The sequence below is a fragment of the Martes martes genome (assembly GCF_963455335.1).
Source record: "Martes martes genome assembly, chromosome: 13".
NCBI classification, from domain to species: Eukaryota; Metazoa; Chordata; class Mammalia; order Carnivora; family Mustelidae; genus Martes; species Martes martes.
The window spans coordinates 360,385-387,669 of record NC_137901.1 but is presented as its reverse complement, the minus strand read 5'-3'; the positions used below and the strand labels follow the sequence as shown (position 1 = coordinate 387,669).

At 60.1% G+C, this 27,285-nt stretch overlaps 1 protein-coding gene across 1 annotated transcript in view; it reads left to right on the top strand.

Moving 5' to 3' along the window:
- KCNG2 (potassium voltage-gated channel modifier subfamily G member 2) overlaps positions 1 to 25,907 on the top strand; it is a gene marked incomplete at both ends in the record, with an annotated part of 33,329 nt that extends 7,422 nt beyond the window's left edge. Inside the window, one exon of the mRNA XM_080821078.1 lies at positions 24,999 to 25,907. Within this exon, the coding sequence (XP_080677204.1) occupies positions 24,999 to 25,907 (909 nt within the window). The remainder of the gene's footprint in view (positions 1 to 24,998) is intronic.
- Between the last annotated feature and the right edge of the window lie 1,378 nt (positions 25,908 to 27,285).

Here is a 27,285-nt window from a genome sequence, read left to right as displayed (position 1 = left end):
TTTGGATGTTGCCCAACGTGTGTCAGCATTTATGCACTGAATGCACCGTGGAAAACCCAGGGAACATTCCGGAAAGGCCTGGAGTGTGTGCTGTCCGGGGCAGCAGGGCTGGAAGACAAGAGGGTCCTGCGGCGTTTGGAGGGCAGGGTCGAGTATTCCGGCGTTTCCTCCTCGGGAGGGTATGATCCCTCCACAGTCCCCTGCTTCCCCATTCCGGGGGCGGGGCCGAGGCTTCGGAGCACCTTCCTTGGGCAGAGAGCTTGAGATCAAAGCCTCGGAGCCCCTCAGAGGTCAGGAGGTCCGCCTGGAGCACAGGTGGTGGGGTCACCCCTTATCCAGAGTCACAGCGACGAGCCGAAGGCCAATGTCCTTCCCCCTGAAACAGTAGCCGGCTGACCGGGAGCGTGGCGACTCTGACGGCAGAGTCCATTTCAACGTGCACTTTAGGAGGTCGGTTCCCTTTGCCGTTGGGCGTCTGATTCCTGAGCCGTCGCTTCCAGGGGTCTTAGCTCCAGTTTCGGATTCTGCTTCAAAAAGCCACTTGCTGTGTTGGGATTTTCTGAACCATAGTAACCCCGGGCAGTACGCAGAGGGGACCCGTGTACATAGTAGAGTCGGGACACCGGAGAAGTCGGGGTTGCCTCGTTCCTGACGTCCTCTCGGGAGTCAAGCTGGCCCCTGCGCAGTCCTCGGGCAGCCCGCCGGCCTCCGTGCCTCCCCCAGTTCGAACCCCTCAGCCCCTCCCCCGCACTTCCCGAAACATCACTTCACGCTGGCCAGGCACCACCTCGTCCCGTCGGTTGTGGGATTACAGAGGAAGAATCCCAGTGCCGGTGAGCACATGCTGGACTGTGTCGTGTGTGCCCCTTGCCTGGGGACAGACACCTGTGGGGCACCTGGCCCCCGCACAGACCCGGTGCTGAGTAAAGAGCGGGTGTCGCTCATCGCCGTGTCAGGGGAAACCTGCCCAGAGCCGACCGGCACCTCGACGAAGTGCGCGCACGTTGTGTCATCACCGCCGCCGCCCGTATCCAGAACCTTTTCATCTTCCCAAACTGGAAGTCTGCCCCCATTAAACGGGACCCCTCCTCCCCCAGCGCCCGGCACCCACCGTCTACCCCCTGTCTTTACGACTGTGGCTCCTTCAGGACCTCGCACAAGCGGAATCCCACGGGATTTATGCTTGCGGCTGACTTACGTCACTGAATGTACGTCCTTCAGGTTCGCCCGTGTGCCAGCAGGTGCAGAATTGCCTTCCTGTTTAAGGCTGAGTAGTATTTCACTGTTACGCATACACCGCATTTTCTCATTCGTCCATCTGCCTGTGGACACTCGGGTTGCTAGCCCTCCGGGCCATGGCGCGGGATGCCGGCCTGACCCCGTATCGAAACCCCTGCTTGAGTCCTTGCCTTCATTATTTTGGGTAAACATCCAGGCGTAGGCTTGCAGGATCATATGGTAACTCTGTGTTTCCTTTGGGAAACCTCCTTACTGTTTTCTGCACTGGCTACACCATTGACTCTTTCCAGGGACGAGGCAGATGCGGTGGAGGGCGGAAGGAAAGAAACTTGGGAGCCTTTTAGTACTTTCTTGTTGGGGTTTTTCCAGTAGAATTTAACTTCAAAGTCACAGGGCTGCAATATTTTCTGTATGTGATTTCCGATTTTAAAAGTGGCTAAAAGATTTCTTTTTAAAGTTTAAGTATCGTTCTGCCCACAGTGTGTGTCCCCGCCTGACCCCCCGGGCTGTGAATGCCCTCAGGGACCCGAGCGCCCTTCTCTGTCTCCTCCAGCATGGAGCCGTGGGGCTGGAGCGCCCTCAGGGCTGAGCCCAGGCCGCGGAAACCCACCCTTCTGAGGGTCACTGTGTGCACGGTTAGGCTGTTCGCCGGAGCCTTTGCTGGCAGGTGCCGTCCCCGTGAGCTCCTGACCGCTGACTCCGGCGGGAGCCGCATCGTGGGTCACCGTGTTCCCGGTACCACTGGAGCAAATGCCACGGACCGCCTGGTGGAGGCTCCCACGCGTCTCCCCGCACAATCCTGGCGCTGGGCCTGGCCGGGACCCCGGGAGGGCACCGTGCTCTGCCAGCCTTCCAGCCGTCAGGGCGGGCGTGCTCCCAGCCCCGGTGTCCTGCCCTCCTTGTGGGTCCTTCCTCTGCCGGCAGCTCTCGGGCTTCCCTCTCCCGAGGACACAGAAGACTATGGGCCCCTGATCCAGGGCCGTCCCCAGGGGACTGGGAGCTGGCCTGTGTGCCACAATCTCAGACCAACCCGTCCTAAGATGTCTCTTCTTTCCATGAGAAATCCCCCCTCCTGTGAGGGGTTCTGGGCCTGAAACCGTGAGCCGTGGTACCTCAGTGCCGTGTCGTCAGACCTGCCCCCTGCGGCGTCTCCAGGGAAGAACTGTGATCTCGCTCGGGGGGTGATGGTCCGTGTGTAGGGAGTGGAGACCTTGTGTCGGGCGCCTGTGTCTGTAGCAGGAAGACAGAGCTGCCCAGAACGCTGGGGAACACACTCCAATCCGGAATCCTCCGTGGGCAACATGTGCCCTGTGTTTCCAGCAGCTCTCTAGAGCCGAAGAAAGGGGCATGCTTCCCTGCTTCCCGGCGTCTCGGGGTGCGCCCAGCCCCCTCCCCTCCGTGCCCCGGGCCCCCCCAGGCCCATGGCTGCCGCTTCTTGGTTCCCTCCTGCAGGACCCACACTGCCCGGTCCCAGGAGGCCCCTCACGGTCGGCTCCCCTGTGCTCCCACCGAGAGCCGGGCTCATCCTCACGCCGCATCTCGGTGGCCTCCTGAACCCCAAACTTCCTGTGGCCAGCCTCAGGCCAATCTGCTCAGTGGTCCCAGCTTGCCTGCAGGGACAAATGTTAACAATGTAACCATCTGTGGCCACGGAAAGGTACAATGAATTCTCTCATTACCAAAAAGTACTTTTTTTTTTTTTAAGATTATTTATTTTTTTATTTATTTGACACAGAGAGAGAGAGATCACAAGCTGGCGGAGAGGCAGGCGGACAGAGAGGGGAAGCAGGCTCCCTGCCGAGCAGAGCACCCGATGCGGGGCTGGATCCCAGGACCCTGAGATCATGACCCGAGCTGAAGGCAGAGGCTTAACCCACTGAGCCACGCAGGCACCCCAAAAAGTACTTTCTAAGCCAGAACACACCCAGGCACACTCACTTCACCTCGGTGCCTGGAATGGTAACCCAGCGGTGCCCCTGCCGCTTTGTGACCATGCTGGAGTGGCTCCACGCAGCACATGGGTTGATGTTCTAACGCCAGGTGCTCGGACGGAGTGTGGGGTGTGTGCCCCACGGAGTGAGGCGGGGTCACCACTGTTTAGGGTGGAGAGCCCCGGCCCCCGCCTGGGGGTCATCTCCAAGCTCCCGCTCCGTGTCGCTGTAGGAGCCCTGAGCCGGAGGCCATCTGTGGCCTTCACCTTTGGGGTGGGGGGGGGGCTCTGGGAAGGAGAGGTCAGCCCCTCGCTACCCCGCCCTGCCCCTCGTGGAGGCCCCATGTGTGCCCTAATTATTGTGGGATCATCAGGGCTCGCCGGATCTGGAGCAAACAAGGCCACCACGGCCACGTGACGTGTCCCTGGGGCCCAGCACACTTGAGGTGTCTGGGAGAGGCCAAGGCTGTGCCCGGCATTGGCTAGTGTCCGACACCGAAGGGAGACATCCGTTCTAGCGACTCCATGCTTTGTGGAGAGGCCCCAGAACCGTCGGGAGGACGGGGGACAGGAACTGTCTGCCGCGTCCCTTCTGTGCGGCCGCCACTGGGGCGTTGCCGGGAGACGGCGCTGAGCGGCCACCCGCGGCTGGCAGCGGGGACAGGTCACACACACGGACTGTCGGAGGACAGGGTGTCCCAGGGAGGCTGCGCTTGTCAAAGCCATCGCTTCCCTGAACGCGGGGCTGGTCCTGGCCTCAGTCAGTTTTTCTCCTCAAAGCCCACCCGACCGAATCGAGACCGGCGTAACCGGCTTCAGATTTCGCCACTGTGAGCTCAGCCTGGAATTCTCTAGGAACGCGTTGGTGACAGCATCAAAAGCTGGGGCGCGGCCTTCTGCGGAGTGTGGTCCCCAACACACGGGTGGGGTCTCGCCAGTTCTCAGAGCGAGAGCTTCGCTCAGGAGCTAGGGTTTTCCGGAGAAACAGAATCAGAACCGATGAAAGTGGGGGGCCCGTCTCTCCTTCTTTCTTCCTGCTGGACAGAAATGTCTGTCCTGTGTCCAGCCCTCCACTGTATTTGAGGGGACACAACAGGTCTGGTTCCCTGGCTCACAGTGGGGGGACTTTGCCTCTGACGGGTCACACCAGGGGTATCACCCACGTCTCCTTCGTCAAGGTTTAGCGAGACTTTGGCCTTGGATGTCAGACCTGCTGCTAGAACGTATGACACTTTGGGCTGTTGAAATGGGTGTGTCCTGCATGTCCGAAGGACAAGAATCGGGGTTGTCCCCCCAGATTCATACGTTGAAACGGAGGTGATGATGTTAGGAGGTCAGGCCTTGGAAGGTGATGAGGTCCCAAGGGCGGAGCCCCTGCGAGGGGATCGTGTCCTTATAGAAGAGACCCAGAGGGACCCTCAGGCCTTCCGCTGGGAGGACTCAGTGAGGAGACGCCGTCTGTGAGCCAGGAGGCGGGTCCTCACCACAAGCCAAGCTGCCGGCTCCGACGTGCGGCCAGAGCTACGAGGGGTGACGCGCACGGTTTCAGCCACCACTGTGGGGTACCTTGTGACAGCAAGTAGAGGGGTCCCCGGCCTGAGCACGGGCCTCACGGACGGACGGCAAGCGGAGGGGTCCCTGGCCTGAGCAGGGGACTTAGGTTCTCATCTTGAGCTCCTAGAGGAGCTTCTCCAGTCCATGGTGGCAGGAGAAAGCAGCGTTGGTTAGGGCCACTGAGCAGGGGTGGTCGGCAGGGGCCACAGGCCACTGGGCACGCTCAGCACCCAGTGTCCACCTCACCCCTGCAGGGGACGTCCGGGCTCCCTGTGGAAACGTGGCTGCACAGCGAGCAGCCTGTGCCGTGCGTGCCGTGGGCTCCCGCTGCCGCAGGGGATGGGACGCGTCCCAAGCAGGTGGCCACAGGCCCAAGGGAAGCTTTGCTCGCTCCTTGCTGGAAGGAGGAAGGAGAGACAGCACTCCGCAGCCAGACCCGACGGACCGTTGGGGGCTTCCCCGGGGCTGCAGGGATGCGGGGCGGCACAGGGAAGATCAGGGGCTTCCAGGACCCGCCCCCCAAAAAGAGAATGGCTTTGGTTGGTTGGTTTTCCTATTTGCAAAGATGTGATCCAGTCATCAGCAAAATCCAGGGGCAAATTTTGTGCAGTGAGCCAAGCCTCGTCCGGGAGCCCGACGTGCCTGCCCGTTCGGGCTCTCACTGTGTTCCCCCTCCTCTTCTGTGAGATGAGGACGTCATCGCCCCAAGGCTGCTAGGAAGGGCCAGGTGAGCCTCCGTGCGGGACGGGTGCTCCAACGGGTTCCTCAGCGACGCGGCTGCAGCTCCTCCCGTCCCCCGGCCCGGCACCGGGCTCCGCCCCTCTGCCCGGAACGGCAGTCTAAGCCCACGTCTGCGAGACCCTTTGGGGAGGCCGTCACAGGTGCTGGAGCGTCCAGCACGGCCAAGGGATGAACTTAAAAGTCAGGACGTTCTCCCTCCGCTCCTGCACGAATTGGGCACGGAAAAAATGCCAGGGGGGTGTGTTTTAGATTGGTGCTTCAGTCCGAAAAAAAAAGAAAAAAAGAGTTGCACTCAAAAGGCCAGAATAGAGGCTACAAGACTCTTCTTTTTTTAAAACCAGTTTTTAGAGTAGTTTCAGGTTCGCAGAAGAACTGGGAGGAGGGTGCGGAGATTTCCGTAGACCCCTGTCCTGACACGCACAGCCTCCGCCGGCCCCAGCGTGGTGCCCTTGTCTCTGTCGGTGAACTGACGCGGACCCGGCACCGTCAACCAAAGCCGCAGCCGGCATCAGGGCTTGCTCTCGGTGCTGTCTGTTCTGTGGCTTGGGACAAGTATCTAGTGGAGCGGTTTCACTGCCCGAGAGCTCGTGTGGTCCGCCACGCGGCCCACCTGGTCGTCCGATCCCCAGGTCCCGGGCACCACGGGTCTGTGCTGTGTCCGCGAGTCTGCCTTTTCCAGGACACCGCACGCCTGGAGTCACGCAGGACGTAGCCTTTTCAGCCTGGCTCCTTCTCTTTAGTGTCACACACTCAGGGTTCCTCTGTCTTCTCTTGGCTCGACCACGTGTTCCTTTTCACCGCTGAGCGCTGTCCCGTTGTCTGGATCGGCCACAGTTTGTCCTTCGCCTCCTGAAGGACACCGGTTGGTTCCGAGCTCTGGCGATGATGAATAAAGCCGCTCTGTGGTGTGCAGGCCTTTGTGCGGATGTAAGGTTTCAGTTCGTTTGGATAAATAATGTGGAGCAGGACTGTGAGATCGAACGTTGGGTACATTTGGTTTGTTAGAACCGTCGAACTGTCCCCATTCTGCACCCCCCCCCATGGCCGTCGGTAACGGTTTCTGCGGTTTCGCATCCTCTCCAGAACGCGGTGCTGTCGGTATGTTGGAGTTTGGTCCTCCTGGTAGGTGTGCAGTGGGGTCTGGCTGTTGCTTCACTGTGCGTCTCCCTGAAGGCGACACAGTCGGCGGAGCGTCCGGCTCGTGGTTCCAGCTCAGGGTTGCGGGATCGAGCCCCACATTGGGCTTCACGCTCAGGGGGGAGTCTGCTTGGGATTCTCTCTCCCGCTGCCCCTCCCCCCACGTGCGCTCACTCTCTCTCCGTCTCTCAACTACACAGATCTTTTTTAAAAAGTAAATTAGCATTTCCCGATGACGTATAACTTGAGACGTCCCGTCCTCGGCTTTTGGCCATCGGCGTATCTTCTGGAGGACGTGGTCGAGCTCCTGGAGGTAAATCTGGACAGATGTTGAGGCCACACCATGGCTGGACCCTATAGAATTTTGCATCTCAGACTTGTCCACACCGAGCATCCAGCAACTTATCGACACAGTCCGGGGTTTCCTGCCCCGGCACTAGTTCCCAGCACAGGATGTGCTCCCGTGGGTGGGGCTGCTGGGTCCGTCCTCCTTCCGATCTTGGGGGCAGCACTTGGCTGCGTTTGCGTCGTTCCCCTCAGACTGGAGAAGAGCTGCTGGTTTTCAGTCTGTCCAGCTTCTGTTAGGAGGCAGTGCTGACTCCCAAGCCCTTTGGTGCAGACCTGAGACCCGGTCCCGAGGTTCTTTTTGCCATTGTCTATCCAAGGGCATCGTAAGAGGCCAAACGGGGTGTTCGTTAAGTTTGCAACACTGCACACGGAGCAGGGCCCGGGGCCCACCGCCTGGAGGACAGCCACAAGGCCTTGAAACCCTCCGGTCTGCTTTCCCATCCCCTTACCTCCTCTAGTAAATGCAGACATTTCAGAACTGTTGAGAAGAAACTGGGCCATTCGTGTGAATTACTCTGGATGGTGCTTTGCCCTCATAATTAGACAAGTGGCGGCTCTTTTCACCTTCTTGCGAATGAGGAGGAAGCTGACATGTGCAGGACACGCCGGGTGGCGGGAGGGCAGTCAGGAGGGCTGATGGCAACAGCCAGTGAGTTCTCCAAAACCCAGTTTCAGCAAACGGACTACCGAGCAGCAGGGAGTGCCAGTCCAAAGAGGCCATTAGAGTCAGACGCCCACCTCGTGTGGCCATCAGCGGAGACCATGTTGTGCAGGATGCGGCCACTGCCTCTGCCTCCCCTCAGAGTACTCAGGGGGACTGAGACCACACCGCCGCGGGGAAGCCGCTGGCAGAAGCATCCTCACCCTCCCTCCTTGCCCCTGGGGGTCTGTGGGACTGCCTGTGGCCCGGGATACAGCTCGAGCAGGAGCCCCTCCAGCCTGCAGATGAGAGGCCGCTCTCCACGTGAGCACACATGTGCACATACATGCGCTCATGCATGCACAAATGCACACACATGACACATGCACACAAACAGGTGCCTGCACATTCACACAGGTGCGCACACACGCACAAGAAAGCACACATGTGTGTTACATCACGCGTGCACACACGTGACACACATGCATGTGCACGCACACACAAACATGCGCCACACATTCACACAGGTGCACAGCACACACACGTGCACATGGGAGCACACACATGCGTGCGCACGGAAGCGCACATGTGTGTTACATGCACGCGGGAGCACACCTGCACACACATGACACATGCACGTGCACACACACGAACATGCGCCCGCACATCCACACAGGTGCACAGAGACGCACACGTGTGTTACATGCGCACAGGAGCACACATGCACACATGACACACGACACACATGCACATGCATGCACACATCACACAGGTGCACAGCACACACACGTGCCCACAGGAGCACACATGTGTTTAACATGCACGCGGGAGCACACATGCACGCGTGCACACACATGACACACGTGCACACACACACACACCCCGCAGCCTGAGAAGGCTCCACCAGAGAGGGAGAATGTGGGCTTCGTTCTTTGCGTTACTGTGAGCACCTCCCGAAGGGGTCTGGCTGTCCCTTCCTTCCCCCTGAAGCTGCCTGCGTGGGAGCAGCGATGAGAACAGGAAGGGTCGGTCAGAAGGGAGTGGAGAGACGAGGGTCTCTCCACGTGTACGACCCCACTGCCTCCCAGCATTTCCGACTGAACTATTTGACTTACAAGCGGTATTTTTAAGGGACCTAAGTTTATCAGGCACCACCCCGACTGGGGGAAGAGACCTGAGAATTCAGATAATTTTAGGTTCCATGTAAGCCTGAAATATTAAGTAGGACCTGAAGGGACGTTTTCGATAATAAGACATTAACTACTCTAACTCGGCAAACAGGCTATTTCCAAATGAGCTTGTGCCGTTTATTTTACCAAAGGATTAGTTTGCGGGCACGTGTGAATAGTTGGCAAGGGTTTGGAGTTAGGACACAGGCAGGAAATACATCGTGAAATCCGTACACCGGAGGGTCCTGGGCGCTCCGACGGGTGACGGCGACGTCCCGCACCACCTGGGCTCTGCAGGCCTTCTGGGGAGGACTCACGGGGGTGGAGAGCTGCTGCTTTCCAAGCCCCTGGGAATGTCCATCTGGAGAAGAAAGCTGGGTGCTTCCCTGAGAGCGGGTTTGTGGCCTCAGCGTGCTCCAGGGCTGTGGCTACGTATCCTCCAGCCTCGCGTCCTGTCCAGGGATTGGGTCAGCTTGGGGCCTCCCCCCACCCCTGCGTCCCGCCAGCCGCCCCCGCAGCCCCACCGGTCCAACGCCGCCTGTCCCTCTGCCCCCCGCCAGCCCGGAGGACATGCACGTCTTCAAAAGTGTCTTCCCAACCGTGAGCGTGACCCTTGCTCATTAGGAAAGCAGCCGAGGCCATCTTGCCTTGCTTCCTGACGCCTCTCCGTGACACTGCGAAGCCGCGTGCCGTCCCAGACCCTCGCAGCATCTAACCAACGGGCTCTTTCTCGCTTGAGGTAGTCCCTCCTCCTGCTTTGTTTGCGGCTCCTGGCAGTGAGCCGTGCCGGGATGAACACTCTTGATTCGGATTACTTCCTGGGGTATGCCCACCCGGCGTGCTGCGGCATCACCGGCCCCCTACTGCACCCAGAGGAGGCCACGCGATCCACGTGAGCACGTCACAGACTGTGTCCCCGGCCAGTGGGCCATGTCCTCATAACAGTTTGCTCGACTTTTTTTTTTTTTTAAGAGTATTTATTTGAAAGAGAGAGAGAGCACGAGAAGGGGAGGGTGAGAAGGAGAAGCAGACTCCCCGCTGAGCAGGGAGCCCCAGGCGGGACTCGATCCCGGGACTCCAGGATCATGACCAGAGCCGAAGGCAGTCGCTCAACCCACTGAGCCCCCCAGGCGCCCCAGTTTGCCCGACTCTCACAGAAAGCCGTGTCCCGGCTTCTGAGTCCGCACCCCGTCAGCAGGAGGCTGACGTCCTTCCACGGGTTCATCCTTCTGAGGACTCTCTTCCTCGCCCCGTTCGCTGGGCGGCTGCCTTGCCCTCCGTCTGTGTGCGTCCAGTGTTTTCCCAGAAGGCTCCAGACACTGCTCGAGGGGACCTGCCGCCAGTCTCGGCCCCACAAGGGTCCCAGCAGGGGCCTCGCGCGTCCTCCCCTCTCCCCACGTCCTCCCGCTGCTGGCCCTCGGCAGCCCCAGGCTCAGCCTCTGTCCTCCCACCCCCTGCCCGTCCATCCTTTGCGCCATTGCCTCCTGTGCCCGAGGTGGCCTCTCTGTGGGGCTCCTGCTGCCCCCCGCCAGGCCCCCACGGCCACCTCTGTCCACGCCCTCCCACACGGTCCCTGTCGGCCGCAGCCTCTTGTTCTGCACCTGTTCGATTACCTCGGGCGCTGGGTCTTGCCTGATGTGTGGCTGTGCCTCCCTCACACCGGGGACCCCCAGTGAGGAGGCGTTTTTGCATCCGTGGTGAGTACAACGCACGGCGGCCCGTCCTGGGTGCTGCCGAGTTCCAGCTGTGCGTGGTCGCTGCAGAGTGAGTGAGTGAGTGAGGGCGGAGCCGTCGCCCTCCTCCCCCAGCGGCCAGCCTGGGAATCTGGAAGTGACCGTTGAGCCCAAGGAAGCGCGCGGCCTGGGCAGGCAACGGCGAACCGCACCGCCGCGGCCCCGGCAGACGCAGAAGCGGCCGCAGGACGCGTTTGTGGGTCCCCGCCTCCGGGGGGTGCCCAAGGTCCGGCGTGCGGGGGCAGTGGAGGCTGCAGGACGTGGCGGAGCGCGGCTCGGGGTGCCCGCGGGGCCAGCCCCTCAGCCGGACGCACCGTAGGGCCGAGGCCCCGCGTGTGTTCCTGGCCTCCCGTGGCCCATCGTCCGCGTGCGGCTCGTCTGACTCCAGCTTTGCTCTCTGGCTTTGCCGGTTCGCTGAGGTCACCTGTGGGTGCCGCCCAGCCCGGGCTCCCCGAAGCCTGGGTCCTTCTTCCTGTCCCCAGGCTGGGGCGTGCGGACAGAAGGAAAACCACAGAAGCAGTCTTCAAAATTTAGTTTTTATTTCTAATAAGCTTTTAGTAAAATGGGCATAAACAAGTTCTTCATTTAAAAAAATGTAAAATGTGAGTGAGAAAATAAACAAATGTTCTTTGGACGCACACAGTTCTAAGTGCCGGGACGACGGGTGTTGATGTGGAGACAGTCCCGCCGCAGCAGAGGTGCGGCCTGAGAGCACGTGCGTTTTGGGACAGCCGGACCAAGAGGAGCAGCAGACCCGCCTCCCACCCTCTGTGTCCAGCCGCATTCACACTGCCCACGCCATGACGTGTGGGTGTCCTCCGGGCCGCTGGGCCCTCCAGCCACCCAGGGGGAGGCTGCTGTCTGTGTTCTCCCCGGATTATCTAATTCGCTGCGTTATTCGCAGATCAAATGAAAACACAAGAGAATTAACTGAAAAGTTATTATAAATGAATGAGTTTGTTAAGGAAGCTGACTTCAAAACAGATACACAAACGTCAGTCAGTTTTCCGTCTGTTAATGGTAATAGCAAATTTAGCGGAAAATCCGGTCACTGTTATAGCGAGAACGTGAAATGTCTTTTTTTTTTTTTTTAAAGATTTTATTTATTTATTTGACGGATAGAAATCACAAGTAGGCAGAGAGGCCGGCAGAGAGAGAGGAGGAAGCAGGCTCCCTGCTGAGCAGAGAGCCCAATGCGGGGCTCGATCCCAGGACCCTGAGACCATGACCTGAGCCGAAGGCAAAGACTTTAACCCACTGAGCCACCCAGGCGCCCACAAAGTGTCTTAAATTATTTTATTTATTTTATTAACCTTAGCAGGAAAGGTTTGCTCTCTAAAAAAGAAAGAATAAGCAATGTACTTCTACTGAGGAACATAAAAATGGCTAAATAAGGAAAGACAGACACATCATTTTCTTGAATGAGAAAATTACTCCCCAAATTAATATGTAAATTTATCACACTCTCAATAAAATCCCAATGGGGGTTTCAGAACCTAACAAACTAGTCTTAAAAATCTAGAGAGGTGTAGACCAAATCCTGGCCCATAAATTCTGGAGAACGAGGAAGGACGTGCTCGAGAAGTGTGCACCCCTAGATCAGTGACCGCTTCCTGTGCCACGAAGCCACACCCTGGTGGGCTGGGCTCTGCCCTTCCGGGGCTTGGCGTGTGGCTGGGTCTGTGGGCGTCAGCGGGGCTCGCCGCGTGCAGGTCTTGCCGGCGGTCGCTGGAGACCTCCCTGGCTCTTCCCTCATGAAGCTACTCCGGGCCTCTCCGACGTGTCTGGAGATGCCCCTGGGCCCATCCGGGGGCCTCAGGCAGATCTCATGGCCGGTCTCATGAGCAAATCTCTCCAGGTTTGATAGGAAAGCCAGAAACCATCACGGAAAGGGAGTGTCTGAAAAAATTAAAAACTAATGGAATCCTCCCCCCGCCCAAATTCAGACAATGACCAAACTGAAGTCTGAGAATGAAACTGCCACACACATGGTGAAAGGCTAATATCCCTAAAATTGGGAAATTCCAGTGAATTAATAAGAAAACAATAGCACCGGAGTCCAGAGGAGGCGAAGACAGTGAGCCCGGAGTTACGAGGACATCAGCAGGGCCCACACCGGACGAGATGCTTGCTTTGTGGGACAGAAGCGCATCCGAGCGACGCCGCGGTCCCAGCAGCAGAGATGGAGGAACCGGCCACACCCGGGGTGCGTGAGGGCCCTTGGCAGGACCCCCTCCGGTGTTGCCAAAGGGTCTGAAGACAGCGGCCGAGCCGGAGTGTCTGTGCGGGTGTCACACGTGGGAACCACCGCGCGGAAGAAGCACGTCGGGGAGCAGGTCCGCAGACCCCCCGGGGTTGCCGGTCAGGGCGCTCTCTACCCCACAGAACCGTGGGAGATGCCACAGCGTCAGTGTCCCCGGACTGAGGGGCCTCGGGGGTGGAAGCTCGTCACCCCAACGGCGTCAGGCAGAAGGCAGGGTAGAGCCGACTTCATGCGGAGAATCTGTCCTCCGGCAAAGAGCACTCAAGACAAGAGGGACCCCTGCGGAGCCACCGGGAAAACTGACGAACCAAATGAGGACGGGCCTGAAAACGGCGTTGCGGCGCGCGGGCTTCGAGGAGAAGTCAGGTCGAGGGTTTGGAGCTGCTCTCGCTAGAGACCGACGCCCGTTCCAAGGAGGTGCCGTCCCCTGCGGCTACCCTGTTCTCTGTGTGTGTCTGTGGCTCCTGCCAGTCCCGTCCCCCGCAGACATGGGGGGGGACCGCAGCTGGGCGCACACACGCCTCCTGGCCCCGTGCATACGCCCAGCAAAGCCGGCCGAGCGGATGAACGCGTGTGCAGAGACGTGCGTGTGTCCCCTGCTGTCACTCCCCGTCTGCATCCGCACACCGCAAGGTGCTGGGGTCCCGGGTTCCCTCGTCTGTGTGGAGACCCTTCGAGGCCTCCGGTCCAGGACGTCGCTCCCAGGAGAAGCCAACAGACGTCGGGCTGGGGCCGCTGGAAGACCAGGCTGGTGCTCGGGAGGGGCAGGCCGAGTGCGCAACAGCTTATAACGACCCCGCATCCGCTTCCTCACGTAAGACGGCACGAAACTCGTCCGTGGAGTGTTAGCGGGCAAGTGACTTGACAGCCTGCTTCGGCGGAGATAATCTGAAATGAGCACATTCATGATTTCTGCGTAAATGGCTGCTATTTTTAAGTATTTAATGTTCTCCCACTTTTCTATTTGCGCAAGATGCTTTTTCCATAGATAACTGGAAAGAATGAATCTCGATTCCGTTCAGAGTCAAATTATTGTTAAGTTCATAGTGAAATGAGTTAATAAACATTTCTTTCAGGCACTTGCAGGAGGCTAAAGATAAAATTTGCACACAGTGTCATTCGTGAATGAGTAAATAAGTTAATAAGGGTACGTCCTTCTAAGTTGAGAGGCAACGTGGGGGTCTTGGGGGGTAGGGAAGGAATAAATGAAGCAAGGTGGGATCGGGAGGGAGACAAACCATAAGAGACTCATAATCTCACAAAACAAACTGAGGGTTGCCGGGAGGAGGTGGGTAGGGAGAGGGTGGCTGGGTGATGGACATTGGGGAAGGTATGTGCTATGGTGAGTGCTGTGAAGTGTGTAAGCCTGACGATTCACAGACCTGTACCCCTGGGGCTAATAATAATACATTGTATGTTAATAATAAAAATTAAATTTAAAAAAAAGGATACGTCCTTCTAATAGGAAGAGAGGGACAAGCCCGGTGGTGCGTGCAGGGTGAGCAGGCCCAGCGAGGCTGGACCTCAGGATGGCCAGGCCCACGCGCTGCTCTGGCCCCGTCTCTGCATGGGTCCCGTGGTCTGCTCTGTGTGCATGGGCACGGACATGATTTACACACTTCTCCATGCGAATGGCAAGCTGCAGGAGTGACATGGAAAGCTTGGACGTAATGGGGAGCCCCGTCAAGATTCTGCCAGGGATTAGTCCCTAATCGTCATTCCTTATCCAGCTGTCACTGCAGTCCAGGATGGGGGCGGAAGGAAGCCCGGCCGGACCTGCAGAGGCTGGAGACTGTGCCCCACGCGCCTTTTTTCAGGAAGCTCTGGATGGAAAAACGGAATAAACCAGCCGGTGCTGGGGAGACTCCGTGTTCAAGGACATCAAAGCCAGCAGAGAAACCCCAGACGGCAGCTCTGGGCAGCCGGCCAGGCGTCCCTGCAGGGGAGGGGCGCGGAGAGGAAACAACCCGGCGGCGGTTAGACGTGTCTGAGCGTTCGGAAGAAATGCACCGTGACTCACGATAGCCGTTCTAGAGCGAAGCCATAAAACCCCAGGAAAAACAGAACCGCTTACGAGGGAAAACGTGTGATTGTAGACCGCGAGCCCGGCCGGCAGTGCAGTGTTTATCTTCAGTCAATGACTGATTTGACCCCCAAGTGTGACAACGAGTTTTGGGGGAAAGGGGTCATGGAGGTGAGGATGGGAGGTGAGGCGGGGTGAGGCGGGTGCACACAGAGTCGGCAGAGACGTGAGCCGTGAGGACACCTGTACATCGCCGGAGAGTGCGTTGTTTCGAACGGCAGAAGGAATTGTCAGTACAACCAGTTAGGGCTGAAAATTACTGCCTCTGGGAGCCAAGAATCTGGGTGAGAGTGTTCTTTTTTCCTATAAACCTTTTAGTATTCATCAAGTTTGGAGGGTTTTTTGAGAGAGTGAGCGAGCGCGCGCACAGGCGGGGGAGGGGCAGAGGCAGAGGGAGAAGCAGGCTCCCCGCCAAGCAGGGAGCCTGACACGGGGCTCGGTCGCAGGGCCCTGGGATATAAGACCGGAGCCGCAGGCAGAGCAGTCCACTCCAGGTCTTCACCCAAGAGAAACGACCGTGTGTGTCCGTTCACAGACTTGTACTGAAACCGCCCCCAACTGGAAACCACAGTGTCCACACACTGATCCGTCCAGGGTGCTCATCGGAGACCGAGGACAAAGCACCGAGACCCGAAACAGCATGACTGGGGCACAGACTATAGTGGGAAGGGCCAGACACAACATACTTCCATGTGGGAGGTGTTCTGGAAGGGGCGAGAGGGTCCGTGAGTGCCGGGGTCAGGGCGGGGACGGTCTGGCTGCAAGGAGGCGGCACAGGGACGTAGGGACCTTGGGGCGGTCACAGGGCTGGACGCCTGTGCAGAAGAGGGCACATTGTCCTACTGGAGTCTGTGGCCCGTGTCCACTGTTTCTTGAGAACCCGGTCCCCAGACTGGAATTTCCAGGTCGAGCATACACACACTTGAAGGCTTTTAAAATACACGTGTGAGAACGTGTACACATTATCCTCTGCCCGGTGACCTGGGTTCTGCCTGGACCCGCCCAGACCTCCAGATCCTTGGCCTGGGGGTTAACTCTGTAGAGCTGGTTAGGGGAACAGCTCAGATTCCCGACCAGCATGAAAATGTTCCTTCCCTCCCAGGAAGGCCCCAGACCAGCTCTGACGCGTGTATGCGTGGAACATTCCCAGCAGGTTCATTTACTTGCGTTTGGTTTTGGTTTTGGTTTCGGGAACAGCGATGATAACACGTACATGAGGTTTAAAGACATGTTGCAAATCCGATAGCCAGCTGAGCGGCGGCCGGACGCACGGGGTGTGAGGGGGTGTGGGCTCTGCGGCCAGCCACCCCCGTGTCCTCACGAGTGTGTCTGTAACCAGCTCAGATGTAACCGTTCGCCGAGCCTGCGTCCCTCGGGGCAGCTGACCTTTGGTTCTGGAACCACAGGTGATTGAAGGACGCCCGGTTCCACTTCCAGAAACAAATCAGAACGGGGACGGACCCACAGCCCAAGGGCTCAGGCACCTGGGGAGCTGCCTTTCCAGTCCCTGCCCACCACGTGCAGACCTCAAAGGGCGGCACCCAGGACACGGGCGGTCACTGGGGAGGGGCACGCCATGTCTTGTCGCCTTTCCCCAAGAAGGGAGGTTTGCCCGTGGGACCTTGTGGGAGGCTGGAGGATGAGCCCAGCGAGGGGGTCCCAGCTCATCCTGGAGGAGAGGTCACAATGAGGGCGGCGTCGGGGCTCCTGGCAGGTGGGAAGGGAAGGCCGTGCTCCAGAGCTCAGGGAGCCCCCGGCCCTTCCGTCCTGTCTGACCCGACTGCCGCACTTGGCTGACGCGGCGTTCGGACTCGCCCTGCACCCCATCCACTCTAGCCCCGCAGCCGTCCCTTCCGCCGCTGTCCCAGGGCTCTTCCCTTCCCTCGGCCCATCCCCGCTGGTGTGGACGCCCTTCCAACTGGGCCTCACCACCTCAGGAAAGCCTTTGCTGGAAGCGTCCCCAGCACCCCCAGCCAGCCGGGCTTCCTGGTGGTGGGTGCGGGGCTTCTCCCAGCCCTCGGCCATGACCTCTAGCCCCGGCTTCACACTGCTCTGGGTCTCGAGGCCCGGTCTCCTCCACGCTCTGTCCCGCTGGCCCCCAGCTCCCGCACCCCATCCCGAATGCCACCTGCTGTAGTCGTCCGAGTTCTCGCCCAGGGCCTGCCTCAGCCTCGCGTGCTGAGTGCAGCATCAGCTCGAAGCTCCCCGGTCGTGTGTGTGCGGGAGCGTCCACCCTGCACTGCCCCAGCCATCCGGGCTGGGACTGCCCCCCACCCCAGGCCCTAAAGCTTCCATCGCCAAACCCCGGCCCTCCCAGCCTGGCTCTTCTCTCCTGCCCCTGCAGGGCTGGGCCCTCCCCTCCCCAGCCGGCCTCTCGCCCCCATTCTCACCTGCACGTGGGCTGCCACCCATAGGAGCCACCCGAGGCCGTGCTCCACGGCACCCGGACGTCCTCCCCTTTAACGCCCATCTTCTAGGACCTCCGGCCACCTGCAAGGGACCCTCCTTCCCGACACACCCCAGGTGGACCCTTGTACCCCGATGCAGAGCCCTGCACCGTCACAGTCCCTTGTGGTATCCCCCAGCCCCCAGCAGCAGCCCCCGGCCCCCCGGCAGCGGCCAGCACATGGAGCTGGAGGGAACCCACAGATAGTCAGTACTTACAGTCAGTACTTGCCCCCAGAGCTGCGGGGCCCAAGACAGGGCGGGCCAGGGCTCCCGCTCCTGGGATTCCCGTCATGATTCCTCCGTACCTCCTGCACCGAGCTAAGAAGGGCTCGGGGTCCCTGGGGAGGTTCTGGAGCTGCGTGGCCTGGGCTCTCGGGCACATTCCGGGCTCGTGGGGGGAGATGTCGCTCACACAGCTGCTGACAAAGGCCCCGCCCTTTATTCTCCCAGGAACACGCGGGGAATGTGGAGGGGTGGGACGGAAAACGGCCCCCACCCATGGGGGCTCTGCCCGCGCCAGCGCAGCCCAGGCCTGCCTCAGGGTGGGGAGTCCACTGCGTCCCTCCACAAGTGTCTATACCGCAGTCCCTGTGTCCCCCTACGCCAAGTTCCCGGGACCAGAGCCCTCTCCCCTTGCCCCTGACAGGAGACAAGCAGAAGCCGTCGGCCGGACATCCCGTCCAGCCCCCGAAGGCCAGTCCCCAAACCCGAAACGGGAGCACCCGTGACCACGACCAGGAGACAAACGGTGCCTTGCAGCCCCGAGCAGAGACGGAGTTTAGAGACGGAGTTTAAAAGGCTTCAGCTCGGTGCCTGGGTGGCTCAGTGGGTTAAATCCTCTGCCTTTGGCTCAGGTCATGATCCCAGGGTCCTGAGATCGAGCCCCGCATCGGGCTGTCTGCCCCGCAGGGAGCCTGCTTCCTCCTCTCTCTCTGCCTACTTGTGATCTCTGTCAAATAAATAAATAAAATAAAATAATTTTTTAAAAAAAGGCTTTGGCTTGGGGTGCCTGGGTGGCTCAGTGGGTTAAAGCCGCTGCCTTCGGCTCAGGTCATGATCCCAGGGTCCTGAGATCGAGCCCCGCATCGGGCTGTCTGCCCCGCAGGGAGCCTGCTTCCTCCTCTCTCTCTGCCTACTTGTGATCTCTGTCAAATAAATAAATAAAATAAAATAATTTTTTTAAAAAAGGCTTTGGCTTGGGGCGCCTGGGTGGCTCAGTGGGTTAAAGCCGCTGCCTTCGGCTCAGGTCATGATCCCAGAGTCCTGGGATTGAGCCCTGCATCGGGCTCTCTGCTCAGCGGGGAGCCTGCTTCCTCCCTTCTCTCTCTGCCCGCCTCTCTGCCTACTTGTGATCTGTCTGTCAAATAAATAAATAAAATCTTTAAAAAAAAAAAAAAAGGCTTTGGCTCAGGCAGAGTGGGGTCCGGGGACCTCAGCCCCACTGACCTGGGTAGGGGCCACTCAGCGAGGCCAGTGTGCGGACAACACACTTGGTATCCACACAGGCTTCTGTGGCCCGTGGACAATGTGTGTGGAGACACCAGCCAACGCCAGACAAGCGGCTAGAGGAGGGGGCCCCGTAGACCCCGGGGAGCCGGGCCAAGCGTAGACTTACTTCTGACCTGATTTTGACCAAACAGGCCAGATGTGTCAGACTTGGATAAACTGGGGTCTGTTTTCTGGGTTGAAATTTCCAGAAATAGCTCTTTCCAGTTAAGCTCCGTGGCTGGTCCTTAAGGAGGGGGTGGCCGGGCACAGGGCTGGGGTGGTTCCGACAAGCGCGCCTCATCTCGAGCCCCCAGGGTCAGCCCGGCTCCAGAGGAGCATGCTGGCGTCCCTGCTGGTGCACAGGGCAAGGGTCGGCCATCCCCAGAGGGTCTCCATCTCTCCTCCTTCTGAACACAGTGCTCAGCGGGGTCCAGAGTGGGACTCACTGCTGCCCTTGGCCAAGGTGCTGGGAGCTGGGCCACGGCCGGTGTGGAAACGGGGTGTCACCTGGGTACTGCTGGGGCAGGTGTGACACCCTTTATGCTTTGGTCACCAGACCCTGGAGCCGGCAAGGGAAGCCAGGCCGTGACACCATCACCTCCCAGACCCGGCGCTGTGCCGGCCCCCATCCCCCTCCTCCCGGTCCTGAACGGTTTCGCCTGCGGGTGTCTCACGACATCGGCCCCCTGGGTCCCAGCCCTCTCTTCGCTGAAGGCCCATCAGCCGGGGTTTTCCTCCTGAATCCCGTTTGCCGCTGTCACCCCCGATGCTGGGGCCGCCGTGCCCTAAGGCTCTCTGACCCCACCAGGGGCTCGGGAATCTGCAGGGCGTCAGGCACCACGCTGGGGGAGTCCTATAGCCTCCCCGAGCCTGACTCAGCTTCAGGTCGGATGAGGTCGGACCCCATCCTTGGGAGAGCGGCAGCAAGTCCCTAGGGCTTGCCGACCCCCTGAGGTCCAGGAGTGCACTAGAAGCATTTCCACTCCTATAGCAAAGAGCTGGGACAAAACTTCGACCCCAGACCTGGGCCACCCGGGGGCAGGGGCCTCCAGGAGCCACGAGCCCCAGGGCTGTGAGCTCCGGTTGTCATGGACGCCGTCATGGGGAGACCAACAGACCAATGGGACAGGCAGACTCGGGCCACAGTCAGGCCCGAAGCTGCGAAGCACTGAGCTCTGCTCCCCAGGTCTCCTAGGACACCAGTCCTAAGGGAATCGGCGGGAGCCGGCCCTGGTCCCAAGGAACTTCCAGAAGGGGGAGCGGCAGACGTCCTTGCTGCACTTCTGCTGCCCCAACCGCGGCTCTCCCTGGCCGTGCACAGTCCTATCGCCAGGCCTCGGCCCTCAGGAGCCCTCCGCTAGGATCTGTGACCCGCCGGATGCCCCAGGGTGTGCAGAGCCAGCTGGCCCTCACGGTGGCCTCCACGGGGAGGGGCAGCAGCCAGTGGCCTGCCCCACAAAGAGCCGAGTGGGTGATGGCTCCTTGTCGGGAACCTGCATTTGGAGGGGTGAGGCTGGCAGGTGGGAACAGGTGGACAGGCCCAGGTACCCCCGAGGGCTCGGGTGGGGCAGGAGCCCGGAGTGCTCTGCGCACAGCAGCTCCTAACCCTTTGGGAACCCAGAGCCAGCTCTGGGACAGACGGACAAAGGCACAGACTGGACACGCTCGGGACCCGGGGCCCCTCCAGTCAGGCTGCAGCCCCCGCTTGTCTGGGCATCGAGGGCAGCAGCGAGACCACTGGACTTCCTAGAACAGTCGCACCGCTGGGACCTGCAGCGAGCTGGGTGGGCCGGGTGACTGCTGGGAAGCCTCCGGACTGGCCACACCACCCGTGACCCTGGGGGGATCGGTCCTTGTGGGAAGACAGGCCACACAGGTCGTCCGCACAGCCCAGCAGAGGGTCTGAAAACCCCTCCTCTGGGCAGAGGCACCACTGCCTTTGTCTGGGGACAGACCCGCCACGTTGTGTCCACAGACCTGCACCTGGGCCGTGTCTGCACGTGAGCATGTGGCATAAGCAGCGGCACCTGCCCACTATTTGCCGGCACAAAACGGGCGATGACCACGGCAGCCGAGGTCCTGGGCCCCAACGGCTCATTTGTGGGGAGGCAAGCCACCGGACGGCGGCGCAGGGCGGAGACAGGACTGTGGGAGCCCCAGAGGCCCCGGTTCCTGAAGCCTGAGATAAATCAGCGTCTGGACACGCAGGACACACTTGGGGAGGAGCCCTGTGGGATCCCACGCCCCGCTGCGCCCTCAGAGTGCCCTGCTCAGCGCTGTGACACGGGTTTTGCAGGAGCAAACACTGTCCGTAGTACTCCAGTCGAAGCACCAGGCAGGTCTTTGAGCTGCTGGCCCCTCCCTGGAGCAGGCTCGGGAGCGGGGCGGGCGTGAGGGTCTGTCCCACAGGCCGAGAGGGACGTGAGCCCGGGGGGGGGGGCAGTGCAAGGCCCCCAGGTCATCTCCCCTCCAGCGAGAGGGGGTCCGTGAGTGCACGCCAGCGTCCGCTGAGTCTGGGGAGTTCGCCGAGCCCCTGGAGGGTTCAGGCCAGGTGGGAGCTCGGGGTCAAAGGCAGGCCCGACCAGGACCTGCCGGCAGCTGGGCACACGGAGAAGCCTGCATGCTCCACTCTCTTCCGTCGGCAGCTGCCCCCAAACGCCCCTGCGCTGGGGTTTCCCGAGGGCCGTCCCATTCATCCTCCGCCCCAGGCGGCCACGCTCGCAGATGTGCCTGGAGAGTCTGGTAGAGTCGCTTTACTGACCTGTAATTCACATACCGTATACTCTGTCCATTTAGAGTGAAGATTCCGTGGTTTTTAGCATAATTACATGGTGGTGCAACCATCACATTTCCATCACCCTGAGAGAGACCTGTGCCTTTCACCCTCCCCGCCCCACCGGCCCTCTGTCCCCACCCCCGCGCCCACCAGGCCCTGCTTTTTGTACATTTCCTTGTCCTGGACTCCAGTGAGAACAGGGTCATGCGGCGTCCCTGGGGCTGGCGTCCTTCACTCCGCACCCCAAACCGGCACTTGGTTCCTTTTTATGGCCCAGTGAGATCCCGCTGTGTGCACTCGTTACCAGACTGTACTTACCCATTAGCCCGTTAGCGGACACGTGGGGTGTTCCCACCTTTTGTCGTGAGCATCTCGCGCAGTGAGCCTGCAGGGGCAGGTCTCCGTGGGGACGGGTGTGTTCGCTTCTCTCGGGTGCACCCCCAGGAGTGGGGTCCCTGGGACGTGTGGCGATGCCATGTCTGTGTGAGGAGCTGCCCGACTCGCCTTCAAAGTGGCCGGAGGGCCCAGCAGCAGTGGGCAAGGGTCCCACTTCTCCGCACCCTCCCCGCACTCCCACTCCAGCCACCCGGCGTGGGTGCGACGTGGCTCCTCTCGGTGGCTTGAATCTGTATTTCCCTGATGAATGAGGTTGGGCAGCCTCTTTCCATGTGCTTCTTGGCTATTTGTGTATCTTTTTCACAGAAATGCCTCCTCCTTGCCCGTCTTTTAATGGGGTTTTTAACTGTTGAGTTGTAGGAGTTCTATGTGTTCTACATACAAGTCCCTTAGCAGATAAACAACTGCCAGTATTTCCTCCCATCCTGTGGGTTGGCTTTTCCTTTCCCGATGGTGTCTATATTAGTTCACCAGAGCTCCCACAACAAAGGGCCACAGACTGTGTGGCCTGAAGTTGGAATTTATTTTCTCAGGGTTCTGGAGACCACAAGTCGGAAGTAAGGTGTCGGGAGGGTCGGTTTCTCCCAAGACCTCTGTCTGGCGTATCGATGCCCTTGCCCTCATGCCTGTGTGTGTGTCTGTGTCTTGACACCCCAGTCCTGTTGGACCAGGGCCACCCATGTGACCTCATTGTGCCTGCGTCACCTCTTTAAAGACCCTGTCCAAATACAGTCCCCTTCTGAGGGGTCACGGGTTAGGGCTTGAATGTACGATTTTGAAGAAAAACAATTCAGATCTTACAGTGTCCTTTGAAGCACAGAAGTCTTAAATCTTGATTGAATTTATGTATTTTATCTTGCTTGCTCATGTTTTTGGTGTCATCTCTAAGAATGTTTTGCCAAATCCGAGGTCAGGAAGATTCTGGGATCACTGCTTTCACCCAAAGAGCTTCCTTTGGAACTTTTTGCAAGGCAGCTATCCCAGAAACCAGTTCTTACAGATTTCGTTTCTCTGGGAAAGCGTTTCACCTTCCTGCGGGAACGATGGCTTTGCTGGAGACGGGATTCGCGCTAGATGTTTTCTCTGACGTTCTCAGTCCGTGCCCCACAGCATTCTGGCCTGTGTCGTTTCTGCTCGGGCGCATCCCTTCTCCGGCCATGGGCCCTTCCCGCCTGGCCTGTGGCACTCGAACCCTTCCTCGCCACCACGCACCACAGTCCGCATTTGCCCTGCGCTCCCGGATGTGCAGGTGACTGCGCCGGGCGATTGGGTGAGTTTCCAGCCATTGTTGCTTCGAACGTGTTTCTCCTCCTCCCTCTCCCGGCGCCCCTGGCTCCGGTGCTTCACAAACACGCCCGCTTTCCGCTCAGACTCCGCGGGCCTCCCTCTCTCGCCTCTCCGCAGGATCAGCCTCTGGTCCCGCTCACCGGCTCGTCCTTCTGGCGGCTCGGCTCTGCTGCGGACCTCCTCTGGGGCTTCACTGGTTCTCCGCGGCGTTTCAACCCCAAAGCCCCGTGTGGTCGTTTGACAAATGTTCCCTTTATCGCTCACGTCCGTCTGCGCAATGCGCTGCCGTCCCGAGTTCTACTTCTTCGACCTTCCTCTGGTCTGTGAGCACATTTCCACAAAGGGCTTCTCCAAACTCCGGTATCTGGTCCTCTCAAATGTGGCTTCAGTTTCCTGATTCTTTTCTGAGGTAGGGATCCTAATTTACGGTTTCCACGCCCGCTCCAGGGTTTCTTACTGGAAAGATGCAGGGTGGCAGCGCTGGGTCACGTGGATCTTCCCTCTGGGCTTCGCTACTGTTACCTGTTCTAGCGCAGGGGTCCTTGCCCTCCGTGCGCGCGCACACATGTACACAGACACATGCATGTGCACATACACACGTGCACACATGCATGCACGCACGCAGACACGTGTGCATACACGTGCACGCGCTTACACGTGTGCACATGCGGATACATGCGTGCACACAATACAACACACCGATATGTACATGCACGCGTACACGTATGCACTCACGTGCATGCATGCACACATATGCACACAGATATGTGCATGCACACACGCATGCATGCACACATGTACATTGATGCGTGCTCGTATACACATGTGCTCACAGTGCAGATACATACATGCACGCATACACGCATGTACACCCACGTATGCACACACACGCACATGCACACACACATCCGTACACTGGGATTAGCCCCCGATGCTGCCCCTCAGGGACCCACAGCTTGGGTACACCCACAGTCATCCTGGAACGAACTCCATGACTCTCCTCCCAGTTCCCTTCACTACAGCCTCCAAGGTAGAACACCTTAGGGTTGAACAACTCCGTACTTAGTTACAAATGAACTCAGTTTCTTTGGCAAGAAACGAGCTGTTCCAGGAGCCTGCTTCCCCCTCCCCCCGGGGAAAACTTCTGCCCCAGGGGTTGTGGAACTGGGGATGGGGACAGTGCCTGGCCGCTTTGGTGGCCCCCATTCTCTGAGCTGACTGGGGGGAGGGGGTCAGAGCAGCAGGCTCGGGTCCTCTGGGTTGCCTCTCCTGGCGTGAAACCACCAGCACAAGCCAGGGCCCCGGGCGAGGCAGGAGACCCCAGTGTTCTCAGAGCAGCATGAGGCAGAGCCTCCATGCACGGCCGGAGTGGGCACTCGGGGAGAAGGCGCCCCCCTTCTAAACCGCACTGTCCTGGGGAGCTGGGGGACGCGGCCTGTGTTCTGGAGCAGGGTCTCCTCGCTGAGCTGGGGGGGTGGTATTTCTCTCGCCTTTTTAAAGGAATTTCTGTAGCTTTTCTCGAATAGATGTTCCGTTTGCCGTTTGCCCTTGGGCCTGTTTCCAGAGGCTTTAATGGCTGTTTTTAATGACTTTCACCAGTTGTGCTGGGGAGCCGGGGAGCTGGTCAGCGGAGCTCCTGGCTCCCGGGCGAGAAACCAGCCTCCGAGGGAAACCGGGGCCGCTGCAGTCGCGCACGGGGAGGAGGGCCGGGTGCGTGGGGGAAGGGCAGCGCGGGCGTGACCCCACCCCACCGCTCTCCTCCGCAGGGCGAGTGCTCCCCCAAGTGCCGCAGCCTCTTCGTGCTGGAGACGGTGTGCGTGGCCTGGTTCTCCTTCGAGTTGCTGCTGCGCTCGCTGCGGGCCGAGAGCAAGTGCGCCTTCCTGCGGACGCCGCTCAACGTCATCGACCTCCTGGCCGTCCTGCCCTTCTACGTGTCGCTGCTCGCGGGGCTGGCGGCGGGGGGCGCGGGCGCGGGCGGCGCGGCGCTGCTGGAGCGCGCGGGGCTGGCGCTGCGGCTGCTGCGGGCGCTGCGCGTCCTCTACGTGATGCGCCTGGCGCGCCACTCGCTGGGGCTGCGCTCGCTCGGCCTGACCGTGCGCCGCTGCGCGCGCGAGTTCGCGCTGCTGCTGCTCTTCCTCGGCGTGGCCACCGCGCTCTTCGCCCCGCTGGTGCACCTGGCCGAGCGCGAGCTGGGCGCGCGCCGCGACTTCTCCAGCGTGCCCGCCTGCTACTGGTGGGCCGTCATCTCCATGACCACCGTGGGCTACGGCGACATGGTGCCGCGCAGCCTGCCCGGGCAGGTGGTGGCGCTGGGCAGCATCCTCAGCGGCATCCTGCTCGTGGCCTTCCCGGTCACGTCCATCTTCCACACCTTCTCGCGCTCCTACTCCGAGCTCAAGGAGCAGCAGCGGCGCGCCGCCAGCCCCGAGCCGGCCCTGCGCGAGGACGGCGCGCGCTCGGCCCGGGCCACCCAGGGCGGCCTGCAGGGGCCCGCCGCCGCGGCCCAAGCCAGGGTCCCCGCGCCGGGGGGTGGCCGCGACTGTGGCCCCCAAGAGGCCGTTCCTCGTGAGCTTCCTCAGGAACAGAAGCGCGCCCCGTCCCACGGGCAACCTCGGGGTGGGGGGCCTGGGTCCCGCCCGGTGCCCACTGCATGTGGCGCGGCCGCGCAGCCCTGACTGGGGGTGGGGGGGCTGGTCCTCCGCCTCCAGCTGTTCCTTCCCTCTTTCCTCCTCCTTCCCTTTGGAGTTTGGATTCCCGGGCCCAGAAGTTCCAAGGCCGTAGCAAATGCCAGGAGGCCACCTGTGTCCGCAGGCCGCCCCCTCTGCTTCCCTGCTCCTCGGCAGGGCAGCTCCTGGAGGCGCGGTCTGCGGTGGGCGTCTGGGGGTGGGGGGCGGGGGGCTCCTGCTTCTGCAGGGTCATCTACGTGGGCGTCCCACTGCGACACTCGCACACACACACACGCACGCACGCACACACGCACACAGTTTCTTCTCGCCCAGCTGGAGACGGGCGGGCACCAGCAGCTCCGGGGTCACTGACAGCCTTCGTGGGCGCCAAGCTCTCAGAGGCTCAGCGGAGGGAGCCGCACCGTGTCACTCACACCAGCAGCCAGGGCAGTCGCGCCACTATCCTGCTGAGGGGAAAAGCCATACGGCTATATCGCAGCTCTAAGCCTGCGGAAAGGGACCTTCATCTACTCTGATTAGAGTCCCCGGGGGCCTGTGCCCCCCCGGCCGGTGTGACGACGGGGCCCCAGCTCCTTCCCGCATACCTGGCGGCTGTGACTGGAACCAAAGGAAGAGGCTACAGGTGACTTTTCAAGAACGGAGATGGGCTCATGGAGAAAGACGCCTCTGCGTGTTTTACGGTTCCTCATTTCACCGTTGGGATTTTTACTGCATGCAGAATTAGCAGTTAATTTTAACAAACTGATTATCAGAAAGAAAGTAAAAATCCACCCCCAGAGCAAGACAAGGGTCCAGGCTGGGGATGCCAGCTGCCGGAGAGACACCACGTGGGTGTCACCCACGCGGATGAGCTCCAGGCCAGACTCACTCTTGGACCCCGGGGCCAGTGCGGGAGGGGGTTGGGGGGGGGAGTCATCCAAAAATTTAAAATATCACTTTCATGTATTTTCACCGTATCTCTTTGATATTTCTGATACCTTGCCCCCAAATGTAAATTGTCTCCATGAAAAAAAAATTGCTCAGTACACACACTCCATTCCTACAGGCTCGACAGAATTGTCCACTTTCCTTCATACACTTCCCTTGGCCTTTCTTTAAACAAGACACTTCTCACCCTTTCAAGGCATTCGGTGGTCAGGGCCTCCCCTGGCCTGGTCCTGCTGGTCTGTCTGGGGAGCTGGTCTGTGCTGAGGGGCTGGTCTGGTCTGTCCCAGGAGATTGGTCTGTCTAGGGGGCTGGTCTCTCCTGGGGGACTGGTCTGTCCGGGGAGGTGGTCTGCCCTGGGGGCTGATCTGAGGAGGCGGGGGGGGGGGGGCCTGGTCTGTCCTGGGGGACTGGTCTGTGCTGAGGGGCTGGTCTGGTCTGT